The sequence below is a fragment of the Bos indicus genome, chromosome 7 (genome assembly GCF_029378745.1).
Source record: "Bos indicus isolate NIAB-ARS_2022 breed Sahiwal x Tharparkar chromosome 7, NIAB-ARS_B.indTharparkar_mat_pri_1.0, whole genome shotgun sequence".
In the NCBI taxonomy this organism is placed as follows: Eukaryota; Metazoa; Chordata; class Mammalia; order Artiodactyla; family Bovidae; genus Bos; species Bos indicus.
The window spans coordinates 21,618,688-21,641,517 of NC_091766.1; the positions used below are offsets into that span (position 1 = coordinate 21,618,688).

Below are 22,830 nucleotides of genomic sequence, written 5' to 3' on the forward strand. Positions count from 1 at the left end.
ACACATAACTCTTAAGAATTTTGGTATAAACAGAACAAAGAGTAGTAGCCAGAGGCTGAACTGGAGTAAAGGGAGAGTTTGTTTGTAAACTGATGCAACCTGACCATGTTTATCTGCTGACGTAAATGATACCCTAAAGAGGGAGAAACTGAATGCAGGAGCAAAGACAGCTGAAAGGCAAAATGCCTGACTTGACAAAAGTGACTGATATTGGATCTAGGTTCCAAGAGGACTTAATTGACCTTAAAACAAATGATAAACAATGTACCCCTATCACAAAGGTGAAAACACTACAGATATATATGCAGGGTAGTTTGGTAGATTTAATTATTGGAAATGAGGACTTTCCATCTGATTCCTTCTACTTTCTCAAGAAAACACAAGGCAAGATCATCCATCAATTGAACAGAGTACATTTTAAGTTTAAGAGAAGGTGTGAAATAGTCATTGTAGAAAAGGCTCAGTAAATGTAGTAAATGATTTACTATTTCTAAAGAAAAATTAATTCCTTTGTTGGGAACAATTAAATCATACTAAGGATAATTAGTAACACTAGGAGTACACAAAAGTAGTATACAGAAAATGACCTGGATAACCACGATGGTGTGCTCATTCACCTAGAGCCAGACATCCTGGAGTGCAAAGTCAAGTGGGCTGTAGGAAGCATCACTACAAACAAAGCTAGTGGAGGTGATGGAACTCCAGCTGAGCTACTTCAGATTCTAAAAGATGATGCTGTTAAAGTGTTGCATTCAATATGCCAGCAAATTTGGAAAACTCAGCAGTGGCCACAGGACTGGAAAAGGTCAGTTTTCATTCCAATCCCAAAGAAGGGCAATGCCAAAGAATGTTCAACACGCGGCACAACTGCACTCATTTCACACGCTAGCAAAGTAATGCTCAAGATTCTCCAAGATAGGCTTCCAACAGTATATGAACCAAGAACTTCCAGATGTTCAAGCTGGATTTAGAAAATGCAGAAGAACCAGAGACAAATTGCCAAATCAGCTGGATCATAGAAAAAGCAAGAGAATTCCAGAAAAACATCTGCTTCACTGACTACACTAAAGCCTTTGTGTGGATCACAACAAACTGCAAAATTCCTTAAAGAAATGGGAATACCAGACCACCTCTCCTGAGAGACCTGTATGCAGGTCAAGAAACAACAGTTAGAACCAGACATGGAACAATGAACTGGTTCAAAACTGGGAAAAGAGTAGTTCAAGGCTGTATATTGTCACCCTGCTTATTTAACTTATATGCAGAGTATATCATGTGAAATGCAGGCCTGGATGAAACACAAGCTGGAATCAAGATTGCCAGGAGAAATATCAATAACCTCAGATATGCAGATGATACTACCATTATGGCAGAAAGCGAAGAGGAACTAAAGAACCTCTTGATGAAAGCGGAAGAGGAGAGTGAAAAAGCTGGTTTAAAACTCAGCATTCAAAAAACTAAGATCATGGCATCTGGCCCCATCACTTCATGGCAAACAGATGGGGAAACAATGGAAACAGTGACAGACTTCATTTTCCTGGGCTCCAAAATCACTGCAAATGGTGACTGCAGCCATGAAATTAAAAGATGCTTACTCCTTGGAAGAAAAGCTATGACAAACTCAGCATACTAAAAAGCAGAGACATTACTTTGCCAACAAAGGTCTGTATAGTCAAAGTTATGGTTTTTCCAGTAGTCATGTATGGATGTGAGAGTTGGACCATAAAGAAAGCTAAGTGCTGAACTGATGCTTCTGAACTGTGGTGTTAGAGAAGACTCTTGAGAGTCCCTTGGACTGCAAGGAGATCAAACCAGTCAATCCTAAAGGAAATTAGTCCTGAATATTCATTGGAAGGACTGATGCTGAAGCTCCAATACTTTGGCCACCTGATGCGAAGAACTGACTCACTGCAAAAGACCCTGATGCTGGGAAAGACTGAAGGCAGGAGAAGGGGACGACAGAGGATAAGACGGTTGGATGGCATCACCGACTCAATGGACATGAGTTTGAGCAAGCTCTGGGAGATGGTGAAGGACAGGGAAGCCTGGCATGCTGCAGTTCATGAGGTCGCAAAGAGTCGGACACGACTGAGCAACTGAACACCACCACTAGGAAACCAAGCTGAGTGCCTTGTGGATAATTTCCCTTAAAGATAAGGACTGGCACAAAACAAAGTCAGACAATCTGGGATATACTGGGTTGTACCTAATACAAATTCTTAAGTTCTTACTTATGACCTTAATAATACTGTTAGCTATATTATTTTTTTACATTGCCTGTTTTATAAGATTGTCATTTCTTGCATTTACCATTGTGTGACTGAGTCTCCAACAAAAATATATAGTTCTATATGAGGTCAATGACTATAACAGTGGTACTCTTATGAGAAGAAGCTACAAGAGGGAATTTTTTCCTAGACCGTAAGAACCTAGTAATTAATACAGGTGGTATAGAAATTTATGGCTACTGTTAGTAAGGCCTAGTCCAATAATAGCTCACTGAGCAGCCTAGCAACAAAATTTCACCAGACCCAGGAATGAGCATTCCAAGCACCATGGGATGAAATGGTTATGAAAGGGCCCTTTTTATGACCATAAAATTTATGACCATAAAAGGGCCCTGACAACTGGAGACTGGCACTTGCCACCTACCGCTGTAGGTTGGTGGCAAGGATTAAATCATGAGCCGCTGCAGCTGCTGACCTTTAACACTCCCTAAAAGAGGTTCAGGGTGGAGATCAGTAATGAGGCACTCACTCTGTGCTCTGGGAAAAACTGACAAAACAGGCCTTCAGATAGATATTTTCAGGAGATTTTATGAGCCCAAATTCTTGCATCTTCTCATACCTAGAGAGGTACTAACATCATTAATGGCACCATGTGCTTTGACTATTACGGAGAAAACCACAATTAAAAGTCAAAATAGAGTAACTACGCTTTTGACATCCAAGGCAATACTAAGTGACACTTAGTACTGGGTGTGATTTCAGACAAGTCCTTATATTGTTGAGAACTTAAGTTTTCTGAGTGGTATCAGTCTTGAGATGCCACCAGCCATTCTCAAAACAGTGTCTGCTAACAGCTGGCAACTACAACCTTACTTTTTAAAAGTCTCCTCTTATAACTATTACATTTTTTAGATATTAAAATTGCTTTACAAAATAACAAAAAGAAGACATGTATGATGATCAACAGCTTATATTATTTATGTGTTAATATCACATCAAAGGTTAAAACCTAGTTAGATTAAACTAGACAACTGGCTACCTGGTTACAAGTCTCCCCAAAGCACTAGGTCCAAACTGGGTTTAGGCTTATTTTCCTGAGAAGAAATGAGATCTGTTTTGTCTATTAATGTCAGGTTATCCAACCGAGTCTATAACACCCACATCAAATCACACTGGGCTAACAGAAGCAGACATCAAAAATATGTAAGATCATGCCAAATGGCTCCATCCCTTCTGACAGGGTAACCCCAGTACTGACTCTATATGGACCAGGATCAAAATTGCTACCATATATAACCTGGTTCTTACTCCTGCTTGGGCCCTGGTTATAATAGTTCATTTATTGATTTTTGGCCCCTGCCTTTTTAATCTACTTGTTAAGTTTGTCTCTTCCAGATTACAGTAGTTTCATATCAAGACAATGGCGATGTGGAGATGCCAGCCACTCCTCAGAACAGATCCTGCTGGTGTAACAACAGAGGTCATCCTGGGCCCTTTATTGAGACAGGGTGAGAGCTCTGTGACCCCAACTAGGTAGGCTTACAAGCCCCATGCCAGCCCCAAAGACAGACCTTCACCCTTTATCCTCCCAATAAAGATTTCTTGGGGTTCACATCTCTCAGGGGGGATTTGAGACAGGAGATAGATGTGCCCCGGGCTGAGCAGCTGGAGTTTGCCCCTGTGGACAGATACTCCAAGACGAAAATAACAGCAGAAGTGAGGAGGACCTGAGCCCTGCCCAGATAGAGACCACATATTTCTCATTCTTGAGGTCAAGGAGACATTCCCAACAACACATGCACAGAAACGCTCCTAAGGGGCCAAAAAAATGGGGGAACCACCCCATGGTAGATGATGTCAACCTGCCCATAGGCCTCTTCACTAGAATCCACTTTGGCTGAAAAATGTGCGCTCACACAGGGGAGGACCTTGAGTTAAATCAAATACAGGCTCAGAACCAGGCAAAGTAATATGACTGGCCAGAGAAAACCTGGAAGGAATGTCCCATATAAGTGATTCAAACTACCTCCAGGGCATGATTCTCTGAGGCTGTTCATGTGAGTCTATTCATACATATTCTTTTTCTTTCAAATAAACACTTCACATGTTTCATGACTTTCTGTCTCTGTGGAAATTAATTTCTACAAAACAATGGGCCAGGGCCTTGTCAGTGACCACTGGCCCTGATGGTCTAGAGTCTAGGATTCGGTGCTCTATTGCAGCCTGACTTCAGTCTCTGGCCAGGGAGCCAAAATCCTGCTTCAAGCCACTGCAGGCCAAGATTGCCCGAGATCACTTTCATAATCAGTTATCTTTAGCCATATAAAAGTGGAAACAATTTAAAAGACTATCAACAGTGCATCAGTTAAATAAGCTAGAGAATATAAACTCAATTGAATACTATTAAGTAATTAAAAATAATGAAAGTGAAAGTGAAGTCGCCCAGTCGTGTCCAACTCTTCACGACCCCATGGACTGCAGCCCATCAGGCTCCTCCGTCCATTGCATTTTCCAGGCAAGAGTACTGGAGTGGGGTGCCATTGCCTTCTCCGAAAAATAATGAAACAAAAGCATATATATCTTAACGTATCTGCAGGTGGCGCAGTGGTAAAGAATCCATCTGCCAACGCAGGAGACACTGGTTTGTTTCCTGGGTTGGGAAGATCCCTGGGAGAAGGCAACCCACGCCAGTATTCTTCTGGGAAATACCATGGACAGAGGAGCCTGGAGGGCTACAGTTCATGGGGCCACAAGAGTTGGACATGACTTAGCAACTAAAAAAACAGCAACAAAAATATCACAAAATAAATACTTGATTTGTACAATAGTCAAAATAAAATTCTATTAATGTACTAAAATATTTATGTGAGTGTATTTGTATACAGAGGTTTTTTTTCCATAAACATACAAAAAAGCCTGGAAGAAATACACAACAAACTCTTGGGAAGCAGGGGTAACGAGAGGCACAGGACCTCACTACACATACGCCAAAGTAAAACCTACTTCGGGAAGAGAGATAAATCAGGAGTTTGGGATTAGTAGATACATAGTAATATATATAAGATAAGCAAGAGTGATTTAACACAGGCAACAATATTGTATATCTTGTAACAAGCTATAATGGAAAATAATCAAAAAATACACGCATATCACTGAATCACTTTTCTGTATACCTGAAACTAATGCAATATTGTGAATCAACTATACTGCAATAAAAAAAAGGAAAAACTATAAACCAAAATGTATATAGAAAAGTCTATGTCCTAAACACACACTAATAGTTAAAACACCATAATTCAAAGATTCATACACAGACTTTCATCATGGTACATTTTAATGAAAAACTAAAAGCAAGGCTAAATATAAGAAAATGATGCAATCATTAAAAATGTTCATAAAAGGTTAGGTGTTTTAAGTAGAAAATATTTCAGACAAAGAAGTACAAAGATTTAAAAAGCACCTATGTACATATATACAATAGAGTATTACTCAGCCATTAAAAAGAATGCATTTGAATCAGTTCTAATGAGGTGGATGAAACTGGAACCTATTATACAGAGTGAAGTAAGTCAGAAAGAAAAACACCAATATAGTATACTAACCCATACATATGGAATTTAGAAAGATGGTAACGATGACCCTATATGCAAGAGAGACACAAGATGAGAGACACAGATGTGAAGAACAATCTTTTGGACTCTGAGGGAGAAGGCGAGGGTGGGATGATTTGAGGGAGTAGTGTTGAAACGTGAAGCAGATCGCCAGTGCAGGTTCAATGCATAAGACGGGGTGCTCAGGGCTGGTTCACTAGGATGACTCTGGGGGATGGAATCGGGAGGGAGGTGGGCGAGGGGTTCTGGATGGGGAACACATGTGCAGCCGTGGCTGACTCATGTCAATGTATGGCAAAAACCACTACAATATTGTAAAACAATTAGCCTCCAATTAAAGTAAGTAAATTAATAAAATAAAAAGCACCCATGTACCAAACACCCAGACTAAGAATTTAATATAGTTTTTAATAACACAGGACTAGATGATAATGTTAGATGGAAAAAAAGCTCAGAATACAAAATTAAGAGTATGACTTCAGCTACTTAAGACAGTACGTAAAGGAGAAGAAACACATGAAAATGTCAACAATGGCTATCACTCACTGACTGTACATGAGTGACTTTCATATCTCATATTGTTCCACTGCCAAGTTTTCTACAATGAGCTATCACTTTTATCATTATAAAAATTTTATTAAAAAAATGTTTCTGGAGTAGGAAATAGCAACCCACCCCAGTATTTTTGCCTGGAAAATCCCATGGACAGAGGAGCCTGGTAAGCTGCAGTCCATGGGGTTGCAGAGTTGGACGTAACTGAGCACGCACATACAAAACAGAAACAGACTCACAGAGAACAGACTTGTGGTTGTCAAGGAGACGAGGGGAGGAGGAGGGGTGGACTGGGAGTTTGGAGTCAGCAGATGCAAACTATTATATTTAGCATGGATACACAACAGGGTCCAACTCTATAGCACAGGAAGCTACATTCAATATCCTGTAATAAACCATGATGGAAAAGAATATGAAAAAGTATATAACTGAATCATTTTGCTATGCAGAAATTAACACATATTAACACAATCAAATCAACTATACTTCAATAAAATTAAAAAATAAAAGAAAAAAAAATTTCACTGGCATCATTACCTTGGGATCATGAACAAATGTATTTCCTTTGGTTCCAGGAGGAAAATCTCCAGTACAAATATATTTTAGACATTCAATGATGGTCTAAAGAAATAGAAAATTATATTATTTACTTATTAGAAAACTGCAGAATTTAACCATAAAACGTTAATTCATTATAAATGTTTATAAAAAAGACTATAAAATACATGATTAGGTAAATTTTGATATTATAAAACCTGACATATAAATATAGAAAAGCTATATAATTAAGCAGGCATACTGAAATAAAAAATAATTATTATTTTGGGAGGAAAATTTTCTATTTCTTATTAAACTGTTTTTAATAACATTGGCTTAAACAGCTCACCATAGCTGATTATACTATATTGTATAAATGAGATTTATTGAGAGTGAAACTTAAATATTCTCACACACACACATAAAAGGATAAAAAGTGAGGCTGATACCCTGCAGGGCCCTGTGGGGCTCCTGGGCACAAGGACTTTCTGTGTTCCCCATTTCTTTGATTATAGGAAGCAGCCTTCATTCACCCTCCATGACCTTCCCTGAGTTCCAAAGGGCAGATTCATGCAATAAAGTTATTTAGGGGAGGGAGGAGATGAGACCAGAGAGAGACAGTCAAGAGCAGCCTTGGGGTAAGGTCCTGTTTCCCTACCAACAGATACACACACTATCACAATATCTTTGAGCTACTCTGCAGATACGGACGGAGAAGGCCCTGGCAACCCACTCCAGTACTCTTGCCTGGAAAATCCCATGGACGGAGGAGCCTGGTGGGCTGCAGTCCATGGGGTCGCTAAGAGTCGGACACGACTGAGCGACTTCACTTTCACTTCTCACTTTCATGCATTGGAGAAAGAAATGGCAACCCACTCCAGTGTTCTTGCCTGGAGAATCCCAGGGATGGGGGAGCCTGGTGGGCTACCGTCTATGGGGTCGCACAGAGTCGGACACAACTGAAGCGACTTAGCAGAAGCAGCAGCAGCAGCAATACCGAAACCCCTCCAGGTGGGATGCTGCCCAGGACATGCAGACCCCAGAGTAAATTACACCTGAGGGTTGATGATGTTGACTCCTACTTCCCTCACCATCAGAAGAACGGCCAGGAGCTAATCATGCTGTTACTAGAAAACTTGTCACTATATTCCCCAGTTGGGGACACATGGTTTGGAGGGCATGAGCCCGCTGTGTCCCCCTTTCCGTGGCAAAGCAATAAAGCTACCCTTTTCTACTTCACCCAAAACTGTCTCCGGGATTTAATTTGGCAATGTTGTACAGAGAGGCTGAGCTTTCTGGTTCAAGGTGATAGATATTTTAACTAACTAGAAGAAGAGAAACCTTTTGGGGAACACATGTTTGTCAAATCACCATGATGTATACTTTAAATAGCCTACAATGTATATGCCATTATACTCCAATAAAGCTGAATTTTTTTTTAAAGTTGAAACAAAACAAGTGGCTAGTATTAACCTTATGTGACGGGTACTGTACTAACCACTTTTACATACATTAAGCATTTAATTCTCACATTAACCCTAGGCCATAGAAACTATTTTTAACATCCATTTTATAAATGAGAAAACTAAGGCAAAGAACATTTAGGTCACTTTTGCCCAGTCACACAATAAATGGAGAAGCAAAAAAAAAAAAAAAAAATTCTGTATTCAAGCAGCTAGGGCTCATAAACACTAAACATACTAACCTCTCCATCAGTACCACTTAATATAGTGCTTAGGTACATAAAAAAGCATCAGTAAATAATCTTTCTACATAAACAAATAAACAAGAGTCTGGCATTTAACACCAAACCTTGTCTTTCTCTATGCTTTCCACTTCCTCTTCTCCCTGTTACAATGATACCACCTTGCTTTTCTCAAACTACCCTTTCAGACCAGAGAGCTGCTTGGCTACACTTCTTTCATAATTGCATACCATTCCAGGGCTCAACTCAAATTTCTAAGTATTTCCAGGGTTTTAAAAAGTCACAGTATATATGCTGTGCTCTAACCTTTATTTGAACTAGGTAAGAGCACCCCAACAATAAAATGGTTTCTCAATTTAACCAAGCCCCAATGGATGTTTCATTTTAAAACTGTTATTTACCTAGTCATTATGCTTAGTCAGGATAGTCGGTTTTCTTAAAGTCATACATTTATATTTATATTTTATAACAACAACAACAAAAAAATCCCGAACGGGGACAACTACCAGGAAATGAATGCTATGCCATGAGAATAAAGAGAATTAAGAAAACATGAATATAGACAAAAAAAAAAAGTTCCTGTGGGGCTGTGAGCTCCTTAAGCTCACGCAGTTAGCTCCCGGCCTCTCGGGATTCTCAAGAAAACCTTGTCCACTGGGCAGCAGTGGACAAAAGTCTGGTCGGCGCCTCAGGTGACAGACACCTGAAGGCCACACCAAGCCATTATCCCGGCACGGAAGTCAGCTGACGACCCAGGTGTACCCTGGGGCCCCAGGAGCTGAGTCATATTGACTCCTCTCACCCTAGAGTTCCGAACTCTGCAGATATTCTACTCCAGATTTGTAACACGTGGCGACCCATAAACTGAAGGCGGCTCCTTAGAGGACTTACCGTTTTCCCCGCCCCATTGGGTCCAACCAAAATTGTAAGGGGACTGAAGAAAGTGATAATTTGTTTATCTTTATCCTCTATTCCAAAACTCCGCACGCCCTGAATGCTCATCTTTTCGATCCGGGACATGTTTGCAAACGTTTCGTTTCTCAACAGCTGGGGTCTAGATCCCGGGGCCCACCAAAGTTTAGCAGCGAGGCCGGAGCACAGCAAGAACGGGTCGTAAGGACGCCAGCGTCTTGGAAGGCTCGAGGTGGGACCGTCCCTCCCACAGTGGCTTTCTTCCCTGCTGCAGGACGAGAGCGGGGGTGGGGGCCAGCCCGGGGCTGCTCACGACACACGCGGGCAGCACCCCAGGCCCAGGGAGCCCGCGACCGAGACACTCACAGACTCCCGCCTTGGCTACGCCGCGGGTCAGGTGGGTTGCTGCGCCGGCGCGCGTTTACGCCGCAGGCGCGGGGCACGCCGGGAAGCCGGAAGCTAGGTGCGCGCGCAGGTTTACAGTCTGAGGCGGTTGCGTGCCAGGTCTTGAAAGCGGCTTGTGTCTCCTAGCTGCGGACCGAGGGAGGAGAGGCGAGAGGGAGAGGAGGGGAGGGGCAGGGGTGAGGCGCCTCTCAGTTCAGTTCAGTCGCTCAGTCGTGTCTAACTCTTTGCGATCCCATGGACCGCAGCAGGCCAGGCTTCCCTGTCCGTCACCAACTCCCGGAGCTTGCTCAAACTCATGTCCGTCGAGTGGGTGATGCCATCCGGCCATCTCATCCTCTGTCGTCCCCTTCTCCTCCTGCACTCAGTCTTTCCCAGCGTCAGGGTCGTTTCTAATGAGTCAGTTCTTCGCCTTAGGTGGCCGAACTATTGGAGTTTCAGCTTCAGCATCAGTCCTTCCAATGAATAGTCGGGACTGATTTCCTTTAGGATTAACTGGTTTGATCTTGCAGTCCAAGGGACTCTCAAGAGTCTTCTCCAACACCACAGTTCAAAAGCATCAATTCTTTGGGCTCAGCTTTCTTTATAGTCCAACTCTCACATCCATACATAAGTACTGGGAAAACCATAACTTTGACTAGATGGACCTTTGTTGACAAGTAATATCTTTGCTTTTTAATATACTGTGTTTATCATAGTTTTGATTCCAAGGAGCAAGCGTCCTTTAATTTCAAGCCTGCAGTCACCTTCTGCAGTGATTTTGGAGCCCCCCAAAATAGTCTCTCACTGTTTCTATTGTTTCCCCGTCTATCTGCCATGAAGTGATGCGACCGGATGCCATGATCTTAGTTTTTTGAATGTTGAGTTTTAAGACAACTTTTTCACTCTCCGCTTTGACTTTCATCAAGAGGCTCTTTAGTTCTTCTTTGCTTTCTGCCATAAGGGTGGTGTTATCTGTGTATCTGAAATTATTGATGTTTCTCCCAGCAATCTTGATTCCAGCTTCAGCTTCATCCAGCCTGACATTTCATATGCTGTACTCTGCATATAAGTTAAATAAGCAGAGTGACAATATACAGCCTTGACATACTTCTTTCCAGATTTGGAACTAGTCTGTTTTTTCATGTCTGGCTCTAACTGTTGCTTCTTGACCTGCACACAGATTTCTCAGGAGGCAGGTCAGGTGGTCTGGTATTCCCATCTCTTGAAGAATTTTCCACATTTTGTTGTGATCCACATAGTCAAAGGCTTTGGGATAGTTAATAAAGCAGAAGTAGATGTTTTTCTGGAATTCTCTTGCTTTTTCGATGATTGTATAGATGTTGGCCCTTAGATCTCTGGTTCCTCTGCCTTTTCTAAATCCAGCTTGAACATCTGGAAATTCACAGTTTGTGTACTGTTGATGCCTGGCTTGGAGAATTTTTAGCATTACTTTGCTAGCTAGTGTGAGATGAGTGCAATTGTGTGGCAGTTTGAACTTTCTTTGACATTGCCTTTCTTTGGGATTGAAATGAAAACTGACCTTTGCCAGTCCTGCCCACTGCTGGGTTTTCCAAATTTTCTGGCATATTGAGTATAGTGCTTTAACAGCATCATCTTTTAGGATTTGAAATAGCTCAGCTGGAATTTCATCACCTCCACTGGCTTTGTTTGTCGTGCTGCTTCCTAAGGCCCACTTGACTTTGCATTCCAGGATATCTGGCTCTAGGTGAGTGATCACACCATTGTAGTTATCTGGGTCATGAAGATCTTTTCTGTATAGTTCTTCTGTGTATTCTTGCTACCTCTTCTTAATATCTTCTGCTTCTGTTAGGTCCATACCATTTCTGTCCATTATTGTGCTCATCTTTGCATGAAATGTTCCCTTGGTACGTCTAATTTTCTTGCGATCTCTGGTCTTTCCCATTATATTGGTTTCCTCTATTTATTTGCATTGATCATTAAGGAAGACTTTCTTATCTCCCCGTGCTATTCTTTGTAATTCTGCATTCAAATGGGTATATCTTTCCTTTTCTCCTTTGCCTTTAGCTTCTCTTCTTTTCTCAGCTATTTGTAAGGCCTCCTCAAACAACCATTTTGCCCTTTTGCATTTCTTTTTCTTGGGGATGGTCTTGATCACTGCCTCCTGTACAATGTCACGAACCTCTGTCCATAGTTCTTCAGGCACTCTATCAGATCTAATCCCTTGAATCTATTTGTCACTTCCATAAGCCTCTTGTCCTTATCCATGAGGGCAGACAGAATGAAAACCACAATCACAGAAAACTAATCAAACTGATCACATGGACTACAGCCTTGTGTAACTCAATGAAACTATGAGCTATGCCATGTAGGGCCACCCAAGACAGACGGGTCATGGTGGAGAGTTCTGACAAAACGTGGTCCCCTGGAGAAGGGAATGTCAAACCACTTCAATATTTTTGCCTTGAGAACCCCATGAACAGTATGAAAAGGCAAAAAGATAGGACACCGAAAGATGAACTCCCCAGGTTTGTAAGAGCCCAATATGCTACTGAGAAGAGTGGAGCAATAATTCCAGAAAGAATGAAGAGATGGAAGCAAAGTGAAAACAGTGCCCAGTTGTGGATGTGACTGGTGATGGAAGTAAAGTCCGATGCTGTGAAGAACAATATTGCTGAGGAACCTGAAATGTTAGGTCCATGAATCAAGGCAAATTGGAAGTGGTCAAACAGGAGATGGCAAGAGTAAACCCTGACATTTTAGGAATCAGTGAACTAAAATGGACTGGAATGGGTGAATGGAATGGATGACCATTATATCTACTACTGTGGGCAAGAATCCCTTAGAGGAAATGGAGTAGCCCTCATAGTCAACAAAAGGGTCAGAGGTACAGTACTTGGGTGCAGTCTCAAAAATGACAGAATGGTCTCTGTCCATTTCCAAGGCAAACCATTCAATATCATAGTAATCCAAGGCTAAGCCCTAACCAGTAATGCTGAAGAAGCTGTAGTTGAACAGTTCTATGTAGAACTACAAGACCTTCTAGAACTAACACCCCAAAAAAGATGTCCTTTTCATCATAGGGGAGTGGAATGCAAAAGTAGGAAGTTGAGAGATACCTGGAGTAAAAGGCAAATTTACCCTTGGATTACAAAATAAAGCAGGGCAAAGGCTAACAGAGTTCTGCTAAGAGACTGCACTGGTCATAGCAAACACCCTCTTCCAACAACACAGGAGAAGACACGACACATATACATCAACAGATGGTCAATACTGAAATCAGATTGATTATATTTGCAGCCATTGGAGAAGCTCTATACAGACAGCAGAAACAAGACCGGGAGCTGACTGTGGCTCAGATCATGAACTCCTTATTGGCAAATTCAGACTTAAATTGAAGAAAGTAGGGAAAACCACTAGACCATTCAGGTATGACCTAAATCAGATCCCTTACAATTATTCAGAGGCAGCACTGAGAGACACTAACACTAAGGGATGCGAAGACTTGAGATGACCAGGGATTCCCAAAGTGTGATTGTGTGGTCTCGGGACACCTGGAGTGGAATGGGGGGTATGGTGTCCATTCTGGTCAAAGCTGTTTTTCTAACAAAACTAAGATGTTATTTGCGTACTTTTGCCTGGAGAGTCCCATGGACAGAGGAGCCTGGTGGGCTGCAGTCCATGGGGTTGCTAGAGTCAGACACGACTGAGCGACTTCACTTTCACTTTTCACTTTCATGCATTGGAGAAGGAAATGGCAACCCACTCCAGTGTTCTTGCCTGGAGAATCCCAGAGACGGGGAAGCCTGGTTGGCTGCCGTCTATGGGGTCGCACAGAGTCGGACACGACTGAAGCAACTTAGCAGCAGCAGCAGCAGTGCACTCTCAGTGGCTATTAATGTACTGTGTTTTAGTAATCACGTGATGTCAGAGACACCATCGAAATGATGATTGATGGACTGTATGCATGTATGTTCTTGTGACTTTTTTAAAACTCAGATTTAGCTCCTAATTGAGTAAATATTAATAATTATAACTCATATAAAAGCTCTTTTGGATCCTCAGTAGTTTCTACAAGTGCAGACAGGAATTTAATACCAAAAAATTGTAAACTACTATTGTAGACCAAAAGCTGTTATAAGACTCTCTGTGTTTCCACTCAGTTGCTCAGTTGTGTCCCACTCTTTGTGATCCCATGAACTGTATCCTGCCAAGCTCCAGTTTCCATGGAATTTTCCAGGCAAGAATACTGGAGTGGGTTGCCATTTCCTTCTCCAGGGGATCTTCCAGACCCATGGATCAAAACCTATGTCTCCTGCAACTCCTGCACTGGCAGGCAAATTCTTTACTATTGAGCCACCTGGGAAGCCCATGTTATAAGACTATAAAATTACACAAATATGTGTAAAGAAAATCCACTTTTATCAGCAAAACTAATTGGTGTTGTTTGGGCGGGGGCTCTAAAGAGCTCTGGTACCATAGTCCTTTATGTCTCAGCACAAAGAAGAATTCATCCAGAGCTAAGTGATAAGAAGTGATTTATTAGAATAGGACACTTTCGAGGCTTACATGCTGGCGAGTGAGTGATGCTGCACCCTGAGAATTTACTGGACTACAGTTTTATAATCAAAGGAAAAATGCGGAAGGGAAGAAGGGCTTCTTTGTCTCTCTTGAGCAGATGTCATGCTTCCATCATCAGTTCCTTCTCCAGATTGAGGAGGGGAGTTTTCTTGTCCCTACTGGGTCAAGCTAGTTCCACAGATTATTGTTGTCTGTGTGTGCAGAGAGCATGTTGTAGGGAATCTTTAATTTTCTGAGCTCACTGGGCAGTTTGTGGGTCTCATGCCACAATTATTTCATTGTTTTGGGGCACGTCACGTGCTTCTGCTGCATGGTTTTGTTGCTAAGCAAACGTGCTTGGTTTTGTGGTTAAGCAAACCTGTTTTCTTGAGTAATCATTAACTTACGTACCTATCATTAGCATACATATTTTTTTCTACTTACCATCCCCTAGTGGGATTAGCAATGGCAACCCACTCCAGTGCTCTTGCCTGGAGAATCCCATGGATGGGGGAGCCTGGTGGGCTGCAGTCCATGGGGTTGCTGGGAGTCAGACACGACTAAGCGACTTCACTTTCACTTTTAGCTCTCATGCATTGGAGAAGGAAATGGCAACCCACTCCAGTGTTCTTGCCTGGAGAATCCCAGGGACGGGGGAGCCTGGTGGGCTGCCATCTATGGGGTCACACAGAGTCGGACAAGACTGGAGTGACTTAGCAGCAGCAGTGGGATTAGATATTTAATTACCTACTTTGTCCCTTCACTCTGTCCCTATCATAAGTACAACCACAAGAAAGGAATAGACACCTTTAAAATAAGAGGTTTTGTTATGCAGGATGAATACTGTACATCATCATGGGTATTTTTAACAACACTATATTGTATACTTAAAAATTTGCCTAGATGGTAGATCTTGTGTTAACTGTTCTTATCACAAAAAATATATATAATAGAAAATAAGATGAGAAGAAACTTTTGGAGGCGATGGATATATCAATAGCATTGAACATTTGGACAACCAGACATTATATGTCTCCTGCTGTGGTCTTAATATAAAGTAGCCCACATTACCTTTTATGAAGTTAGATTAAGAAAAAATTTAACTTGAATCTTTAGCACCTTTAGATTAAGCTTCTTGTTTATAAGAAGTATTAATAATAACATGAGGATGAAAAAGGCAAATCTGGAAGGCAGAATGTGTTACAAGACATTGCCCCAGACTCTCAGATTAGTGTCATTAAAATAAGGAGTTTTGTAGATTCTATAAGACTGTGGAAAACTTTAGCCAAAAAAAATAATCAGAGAAGTAAAAACAGGCAGAAACAAAGAAAAACAACAAAGGAGACCAAATAATAATGTGGTCATTAAACATAGTTGAGGACCTTCAATTTCTTCTCAAGGGCCGTAGATAATACTCTGAGCCATATCCTGTGAGCTGTCTTACACAAATATGGAAACCTCCACCAGGTGGAAGACGGTAACTACATGATGATCAGACCATAGCCATGACGTAAGGTGCCTCAATTCCAAGAATTAGTCTCAAGGAAATGGGAAAAACTGACCATGGAACTGAAGATTAACTGTATCCAAAACAATCAAGATGATGCTCGTCAGGCTACCAGTGACCGATTTCAACATGAATGCCAGAGCTGACTGTGCTGTTTCCGCATGTTGCCCCTCCCTCTGCCTATAACAGTGCTTGCCCCCTGATTGAGGGAAGGGGGAGGGGGCAGCTTTTGGACAGAAATCCATCTTTCCTCCACCTCTGCTGCTCCTGTTGCTGGCATCCAAAATAAAGCAAGCCGCCTTTTCCACCAACCTGGCCTCTTTATTGGCTTTTGAGCAGTGAGCAGCCAGACCCCACTTTTGCTAATGGTAGGAACCTATAGAATCTATAAAACTAAGATAACAACTGTAGGAGGAGGGGTGGAAAGATGTGCAATAAAAATGATTAATTTTTAAAAAGACTAAAAAGTCAGATCAGTCAAGTTCCCAGTTCTCAGTAAGCTACTACTTAAAAATGTTGCTTCACTTATAATCAATGAAAGGGAAATCTTCATTATAAATAAAATACTGTGAAATACCTGTTAGTGTACCTATTAGTAAATCTCTTTATAATACTTTCTGACAAAACCTTGTCTTTTTCTGATATTGATATCAGTGTACCAGCTTGCTTTTATTTGTGTATTTATTCTATTTATTTATTTATGGCTGTGCTGGGTCTTTGGTGCATTGCGCTGGGTTTCTTGAGTTCTGATGAGTTTGCTCTAGTTGTGGTGTGTGGGCTTCTCATTATGGTGATTTCTCTTGTTGCAGAGCACGGCTCTAGGGCATGCTGGCTTAGTTACCCTTAGACATGTGAAATCGTCCTGGACCAGTTACCAAACCTGTGTCCCTTGTGTTGGCAGGCAGATTCTTAACCAGTTGACTACCAGGGAAGGTCTATCAACTTGCCTTTGATTAGTATTTGTCTAGTGTGTCTTTCTGAGGCTTCCCAGGTGGCTGAATGGTAAAGAATCTCCTGCCAATGCAGGAGAAACAGGTTGGGCCCCTGGGTCAGGAAGACCCCATGGAGGAGGAAATGGCAACCTGCTCTAGTATTCTTGCCTGGAAAACTCCATGGACAGAGGAGTCTGGCAGGCTATAGTCCATAGGGTTGCAAAGAGTGAGATACAACTGGGCACAAATGCACGCACGCAATGTGTCTTTCTATCCTTTGATTTTTAAACCCTTTTAATGTCATTTTAGGCTTCAGGTGGCTCAATGGGTAAAGAATATGCAGGAAACACAAGAGACGCAGGTTCCATCTCTGGGCTGGGAAGACCCCCTGGAGATGGATATCCTTTGGAGAAGGCAACCCACTCCAGTATTCTTGCCTGGAGAACCCCATGGACAGAGGACCCTGGTGGGCTATAGTCCATGGGGTTGCAAAGAGTCAGACACTACTGAATTGATGGAGCACAGTGTCATTTTGCATGAAGTGAACTGTTATTCCTGATAAATTTGATTGTATTTCTCATATTTTGTGCTTTTTCCTTCTATTTCTCCTTTCTAGGTTTCTGGATTGGCGGAGTTTTCATTATTCTCTTGTTTTATTTTACTGGTTTTGAAGTTGCACATTCTATTTTGATTCTTTTAATAGCTATCCTTGAATTTTTCACCTGCCTATTTTGAAATCTGAAGTTAATATCTTAAGTATCCTTTCAAACAGTATAAGAACCACTGAATTTAATTCCATCTTAAGTTTCCACATTATCAGTGTTTAGAATATTTTTCCATATTGTCTTGAAAGACCCAATCTATTTTCTAAACCAGGATTATTTATGTTTACCAACATATTTATCAACCTTTTTTATTAGAACTTCTTCTTTGGTTCATTTCATAGCATTCCTTTTTGGTTCATTTCTCTCATTATATTCTAGTGCTAAAGAACCTTGAGGGAAAGAAATCCATCCCACAGAGCTGATATCAAGATTAAACAAAGTTATTTTGTGAAAGTGCTTTATAAATGGTAAAACACAGGCTTCCCTGGTGGCTTAGAGGTAAAGAATCCACCTGCCAATGCAGGAGACATGGGTTCAATCCCTCATCCAGAAAGATGACACACAGCTAAGCCCATGCACCACAACTATTGAACCTGTGCTCCAGAGTTGGGGAGCCACAACTTCTGAAGACTGCGCACCCTAGATCCCATGCTCCACAGCAGGAGAAGCCCGTGCACTGCAACTATAGTAGCCCCTGCTCGCTGTAACTAGACAAAAAAGGCCGCACAGCCATGAAGACCCAGCATAGCCAAAAATAAATAAAGTTGTTTTTTAATGGTACAACACTGTAAAAATATGATTTATTTTTTGTGCATTGAATATTTTTACAGGGTTTATCTGGTAAAATGTAACAAAGCTATTAAAATGAGCATGTAAGTTTCTCAGCATAAGGAAATATTTTTTAAAATTATACATAGAGCTTTTTAGTAGCATTATTTGTAATCGTGGAATACTAGCAACAACCCAAATGGTGAGGTAAACTGTGGTACACCAATTCCATCTAACTTTAAAAATGGCTTCTCCAGTGGCTCAGTGGTAAATAATCTGCCTGCCAGTGCAGGAGACACAGGAGATATGGGTTTGATCCCTGGCTTGGGATGATCCCCTGGAAAGGAAATGGCAACACACTCCAGTATTCTTGCCTGGAAAATCTCATGGACAGAAGAGCCTTGTGGGCTGCAGTCCATGGGGTCACAAAGAGTTGAGCACAAGTGAGCACATAGGCATGCAACCTTTAAAATACTACATGGAGGAGAAGTATTAATAAGCAAAAAAAGATAAAATTCCACGTCATTGATTATAACTCTGTAAAGCTGTCTTAGTAAAGACTGGAAGTGGTCAACAAAAATCTGATAGTTGCTATGCCAAGGGGAAGTTGTTCTGTGTTTATTTTTCTATGATGTTATTCATTAATTTAAAAATTATTCAAAAGATATACTTGGAGATTGAAAGGATGAGAGTTAGAGTAAAATCAAGAAAAAGAGATGCTATCATTTTACATTTAGTCACTGCAAAAAAAAAAAATGTGGCAGCATGCTCTGTTGATTGATTAGAATCAGTTCATAGAAAAGTCATTTGACCTTAATGACTATACAGTTAGTTAAAAAAAAAAAAAAACACACTTATCCTTATCAGTTTTTAAAAACCATGTTGCCAATTTGGAAGCCACTAATAGAGACAAAGGGCTTCCCTTGTAGCTCAGTTGGTAAAGAATCTGCCTGCAGTGCAGGAGACCTGGGTTCAATCCCTGGGTTGGGAAGGTCCCCTGGAGAAGCAAATGGCAACCCACCCCAGTATCCTTGCCTGGAAAATCTCATGGACAGAGGAGCCTGGTGGGCTGCAGTACATGGGGTTGCAAAGAGTCTGGCATCACTGAGTGACTAACACTTACTTACTTCCTTTCTTACTAATAAAGATTTTAGGAAAACAGGATGGGTGCTGCCTACTAGTACAACTTTTCAACAACAAAGTCCTTCTTCTAGACTATAAAATTATTAGTAATTCTTTAAAATTCTGTGTACTGATTGCTAATTTCTTTCTAGTCTCCTAAAATAACGTGGGTTTTTTGTAAATGACATGGTAGTTGACATTGACTTGTTCTCTATCGATGAGCTTACAATTTTGCTCTATCCTTTTTCCAGGAGTCCTACCAAAGTTTCTGTCATCAGGCTCTTAGCCCCAGGGAACAGACTCCTTCAGTTTCTACAGTATTCACATTAATGTGTTCATCTAACACAACCATGTTTGTTGTGTTAGTTGCTTAGTGTGTCCGACTCTTTGCAACTCCCTTGACTGTAGCAATAAACACAACTAAGGGTCTGATTGTTTATTCAATAAACACTGAGTGTATACAATAAGCTGCTCAATGAGGATAAAGAGATCAATTAAATAAAACTCTTATTCTCAAGGTGTTTACAATCTAGTGAAGTAAAGAGTTCCCAAGTGCATGACACTTACAGGATACAAAGTCTTTTTACCTAATAATAATAATATAAACAATCCTTAACTTCTTTTCAACTTGCAAGGTTATTTTTAATAACCTTTTTATTTTATGTAGCCTTAGATTTGCAGGAAAGTTGCACGATTATAGAGAGAGTTCTGAGGTACTCTGTACCCAGTTCCCTCTTTTGTTCATGTTATCATAGTAGCTATGTCACAGCTGGGTAACCAACACCGGCACATTACCAGACTCCACCGTTTTGAGAGGGTTTTCTTAGTTTTTCCTTATCCTTTGTCTGTCTGGGACCTCATCCAGCATACTACATTGCATTTAGTCATCATGTTGTTTTAAATTACTCTGAGCTGTGACAGTTTTCAGACTTTACTTGTTTTTGATCACCTTGACAGTTTAAGAGTACTGGTCAGGTATTTATTCCTTCAGTTTGGGTATGTGTAGTATTTTTCTCATGGTTAGATAGAGGTTTTGAGTTTGGGGGGAGTAAGACCACAAAAATAAAATGCCCTTCTCATTACATCATGTTAAGGGAACACACAAGCAACATGACCTTTGACTGCTGATGTTGACCTTGATCACCCAGCTGAAGTTTGCCAGGTTTCTCCATTGCAAAGTTACTCCTCTCGTAATCCCCTTTCCAGACTGCACTCTTTGAATTGTATCCTACACTTATCTTAAGTGTATCCCACACTGAAAGGGAATTATACTCCATTTCCTTGAGGCTAGAATATCTACAAAAATTACTTGGTTATCCATTTCAAATAGAGCAGAGTGTACACGTTGGTCCCAAACTCCCTGTCTTCTCTTCCTCCATTCTGCCCACCGCCCCCCCAATACTGAACCCCGGCAACCATAAATTCATTAGCTAAGTCTGTGACTCTGTTTCTGTTTCATAAATAAGTTCATTTGTATCATTTCTTTTTGAAATGGATAACCAACAAGGTCCTACTGTAGAGCACAAGGAACTCTGCTCAATGTTGTGGGGCAGCCAAATGCCAGGGAGGTTTGAGGGAGAGTGGATATGTGTATATGTTTGGCTGAGTCCCTTTGCCATCCATCTGAAACTATCCCAACATTGTTAATCGACTATACTTCAATATAAAATAAAAAATTTTAATTACCTGGAATTCTGCACAAGAGATTAAAATGATTAACTTTTGTTTGAAGTTTTACATTAATAAACCTCTTTCAAATACATTATTTTATGGTCCCTGCTCAGAGAGAGTTTGCAATCAGGTTGGGGAGATCAGACTAACAGGGGAATAGTTAATGACTTATGACAATATTATAAGAAATGTAATACTGTACATTCATGTTCATAATGGCATTATTCACAATAGCTAAAAGATGGAAGCAACCATAAATGTCCATTGATAAATGAATGGATAAACAAAATGTGATATATACTGCCATGGCCTGAGTTTAACCCTGATTGTGGAACTAATCCCACAGGTGGTGTGGCATGATCAAAAAAAAAAAAAAGAGGAAGGAAATTCTGCCACATGCTACGAGATGGATGAACCTTGAGGACTCTATTCTAGGTGAAATAAGCCAGTCAGTAAATGACAAATACTGTATGATTCCACTTATGTGAGTTACCTAGAACAGTCAAATCTGCAGAGACAGAAAGTAGAAGCGTGGTTGCCAGGGGCTGGGAGGGAGCGGCGAAAAAGAGAGTTGTTTAATGTGTACAGAGTTTCAGCTTTGCAAGATAAAAAAGTGTTCTGGAAATGGGTTGTACAACATTATGAATGTACTTAACACTAATGAACTATATACTTTAAAATGGTTGATGCCACATTTTATGTCACATGCATTTTACCACAGTTTTTAAAAGCTTTCAGGTATCTAATTTTGAATAAGAGGATTTTTAAATAACTTGCCCTCCAATAGGGACCCATGGTTATACTATAGATCAGAGGCTGAGAAACAGCACCCTGTATGGTTTTGAAAACTATGAATTGCCAAAATTTAAAAATCAGGAGATTGTACATGATACTCAGGATTTCCGACTTCTTTGAGAAATTGGATGATTTGGCAACATAAGCCCAAGGATGTCATATGGCAACAGTCAGCTGGAGCTGAGCGGCGCTTGCCACCTGGAGACAGACCACTCTGCTGCAGTTTTCTGCAGCCCCACCATCTGTGTTGGGTCACACCTGGCCCATTTCACTCATTTTTGTAACCAGCCAGCATGACTCCCCAAAAATGGTGGTTGGTGAGCTTTTCTCCTGCTTTAGTGAATACTACTACAGTGGTATCTTAGTCCTCCACCACCTAGATTCCCTGTGCAACTCTATAACAGGGAGAAGTTTAAAACTCAGAACTTTGTGTATTTAAGGTACTAAAATAACAAGTAACATGGCAGGTGCTCTGAAACCTTCATCTAAGCCCACACTTTCTCGGCATAGCCCGTAGAAGTCAAGGAAAAACAGCAAAGTCTCTGTGAAATCTTCTGGGGAGAGAAGGCTCTGCTATAATCAGCTTTGGTTTTGAGAGCACCATTTTAAGGGCACCATGACCTAGTCCATTGTGATTCCTACCTCACTACCTCACTCCTGAAGTCTCAAAAAAAAAAAAAAAAATGTTTTTCGAGTGTTCAAACAGAGTCCAAAAGTTTAGCACAAACAAAACCAGATGTGAAGGCTGCCACTGAACTCCCACACTACTTTTACCCTATCTGTTCAGAGGTGTGACTACACACACAGGGCATCGACACGGAACCACTTTGGGAGGCTCACTGAAATTCTCCATCACAAGCCATGGCTTACACCTCCATTATGTGTGCTCAGGCCAGGGAAGAAGGAGGAATGTGGTCTAGAAGAGGGCCCCATTTTACTCCCTCCCGGAATTATGTGGCCTA

At 41.0% G+C, this 22,830-nt stretch overlaps 1 protein-coding gene across 1 annotated transcript in view; it reads right to left on the reverse strand.

Annotated features, from left to right (window-relative positions):
- RAD50 (RAD50 double strand break repair protein) overlaps positions 1-9,955 on the reverse strand; it is a 109,442-nt gene extending 99,487 nt beyond the window's left edge. The window contains exons 1-2 of the mRNA XM_070793195.1: positions 9,525-9,955; positions 6,929-7,012 (exon numbers count right to left, since the gene is read on the reverse strand). Of these exons, the coding sequence (XP_070649296.1) occupies positions 6,929-7,012; positions 9,525-9,653 (213 nt within the window). The 5' untranslated portion in view covers positions 9,654-9,955. The remainder of the gene's footprint in view (positions 1-6,928; positions 7,013-9,524) is intronic.
- Positions 9,956-22,830: the final 12,875 nt, after the last annotated feature.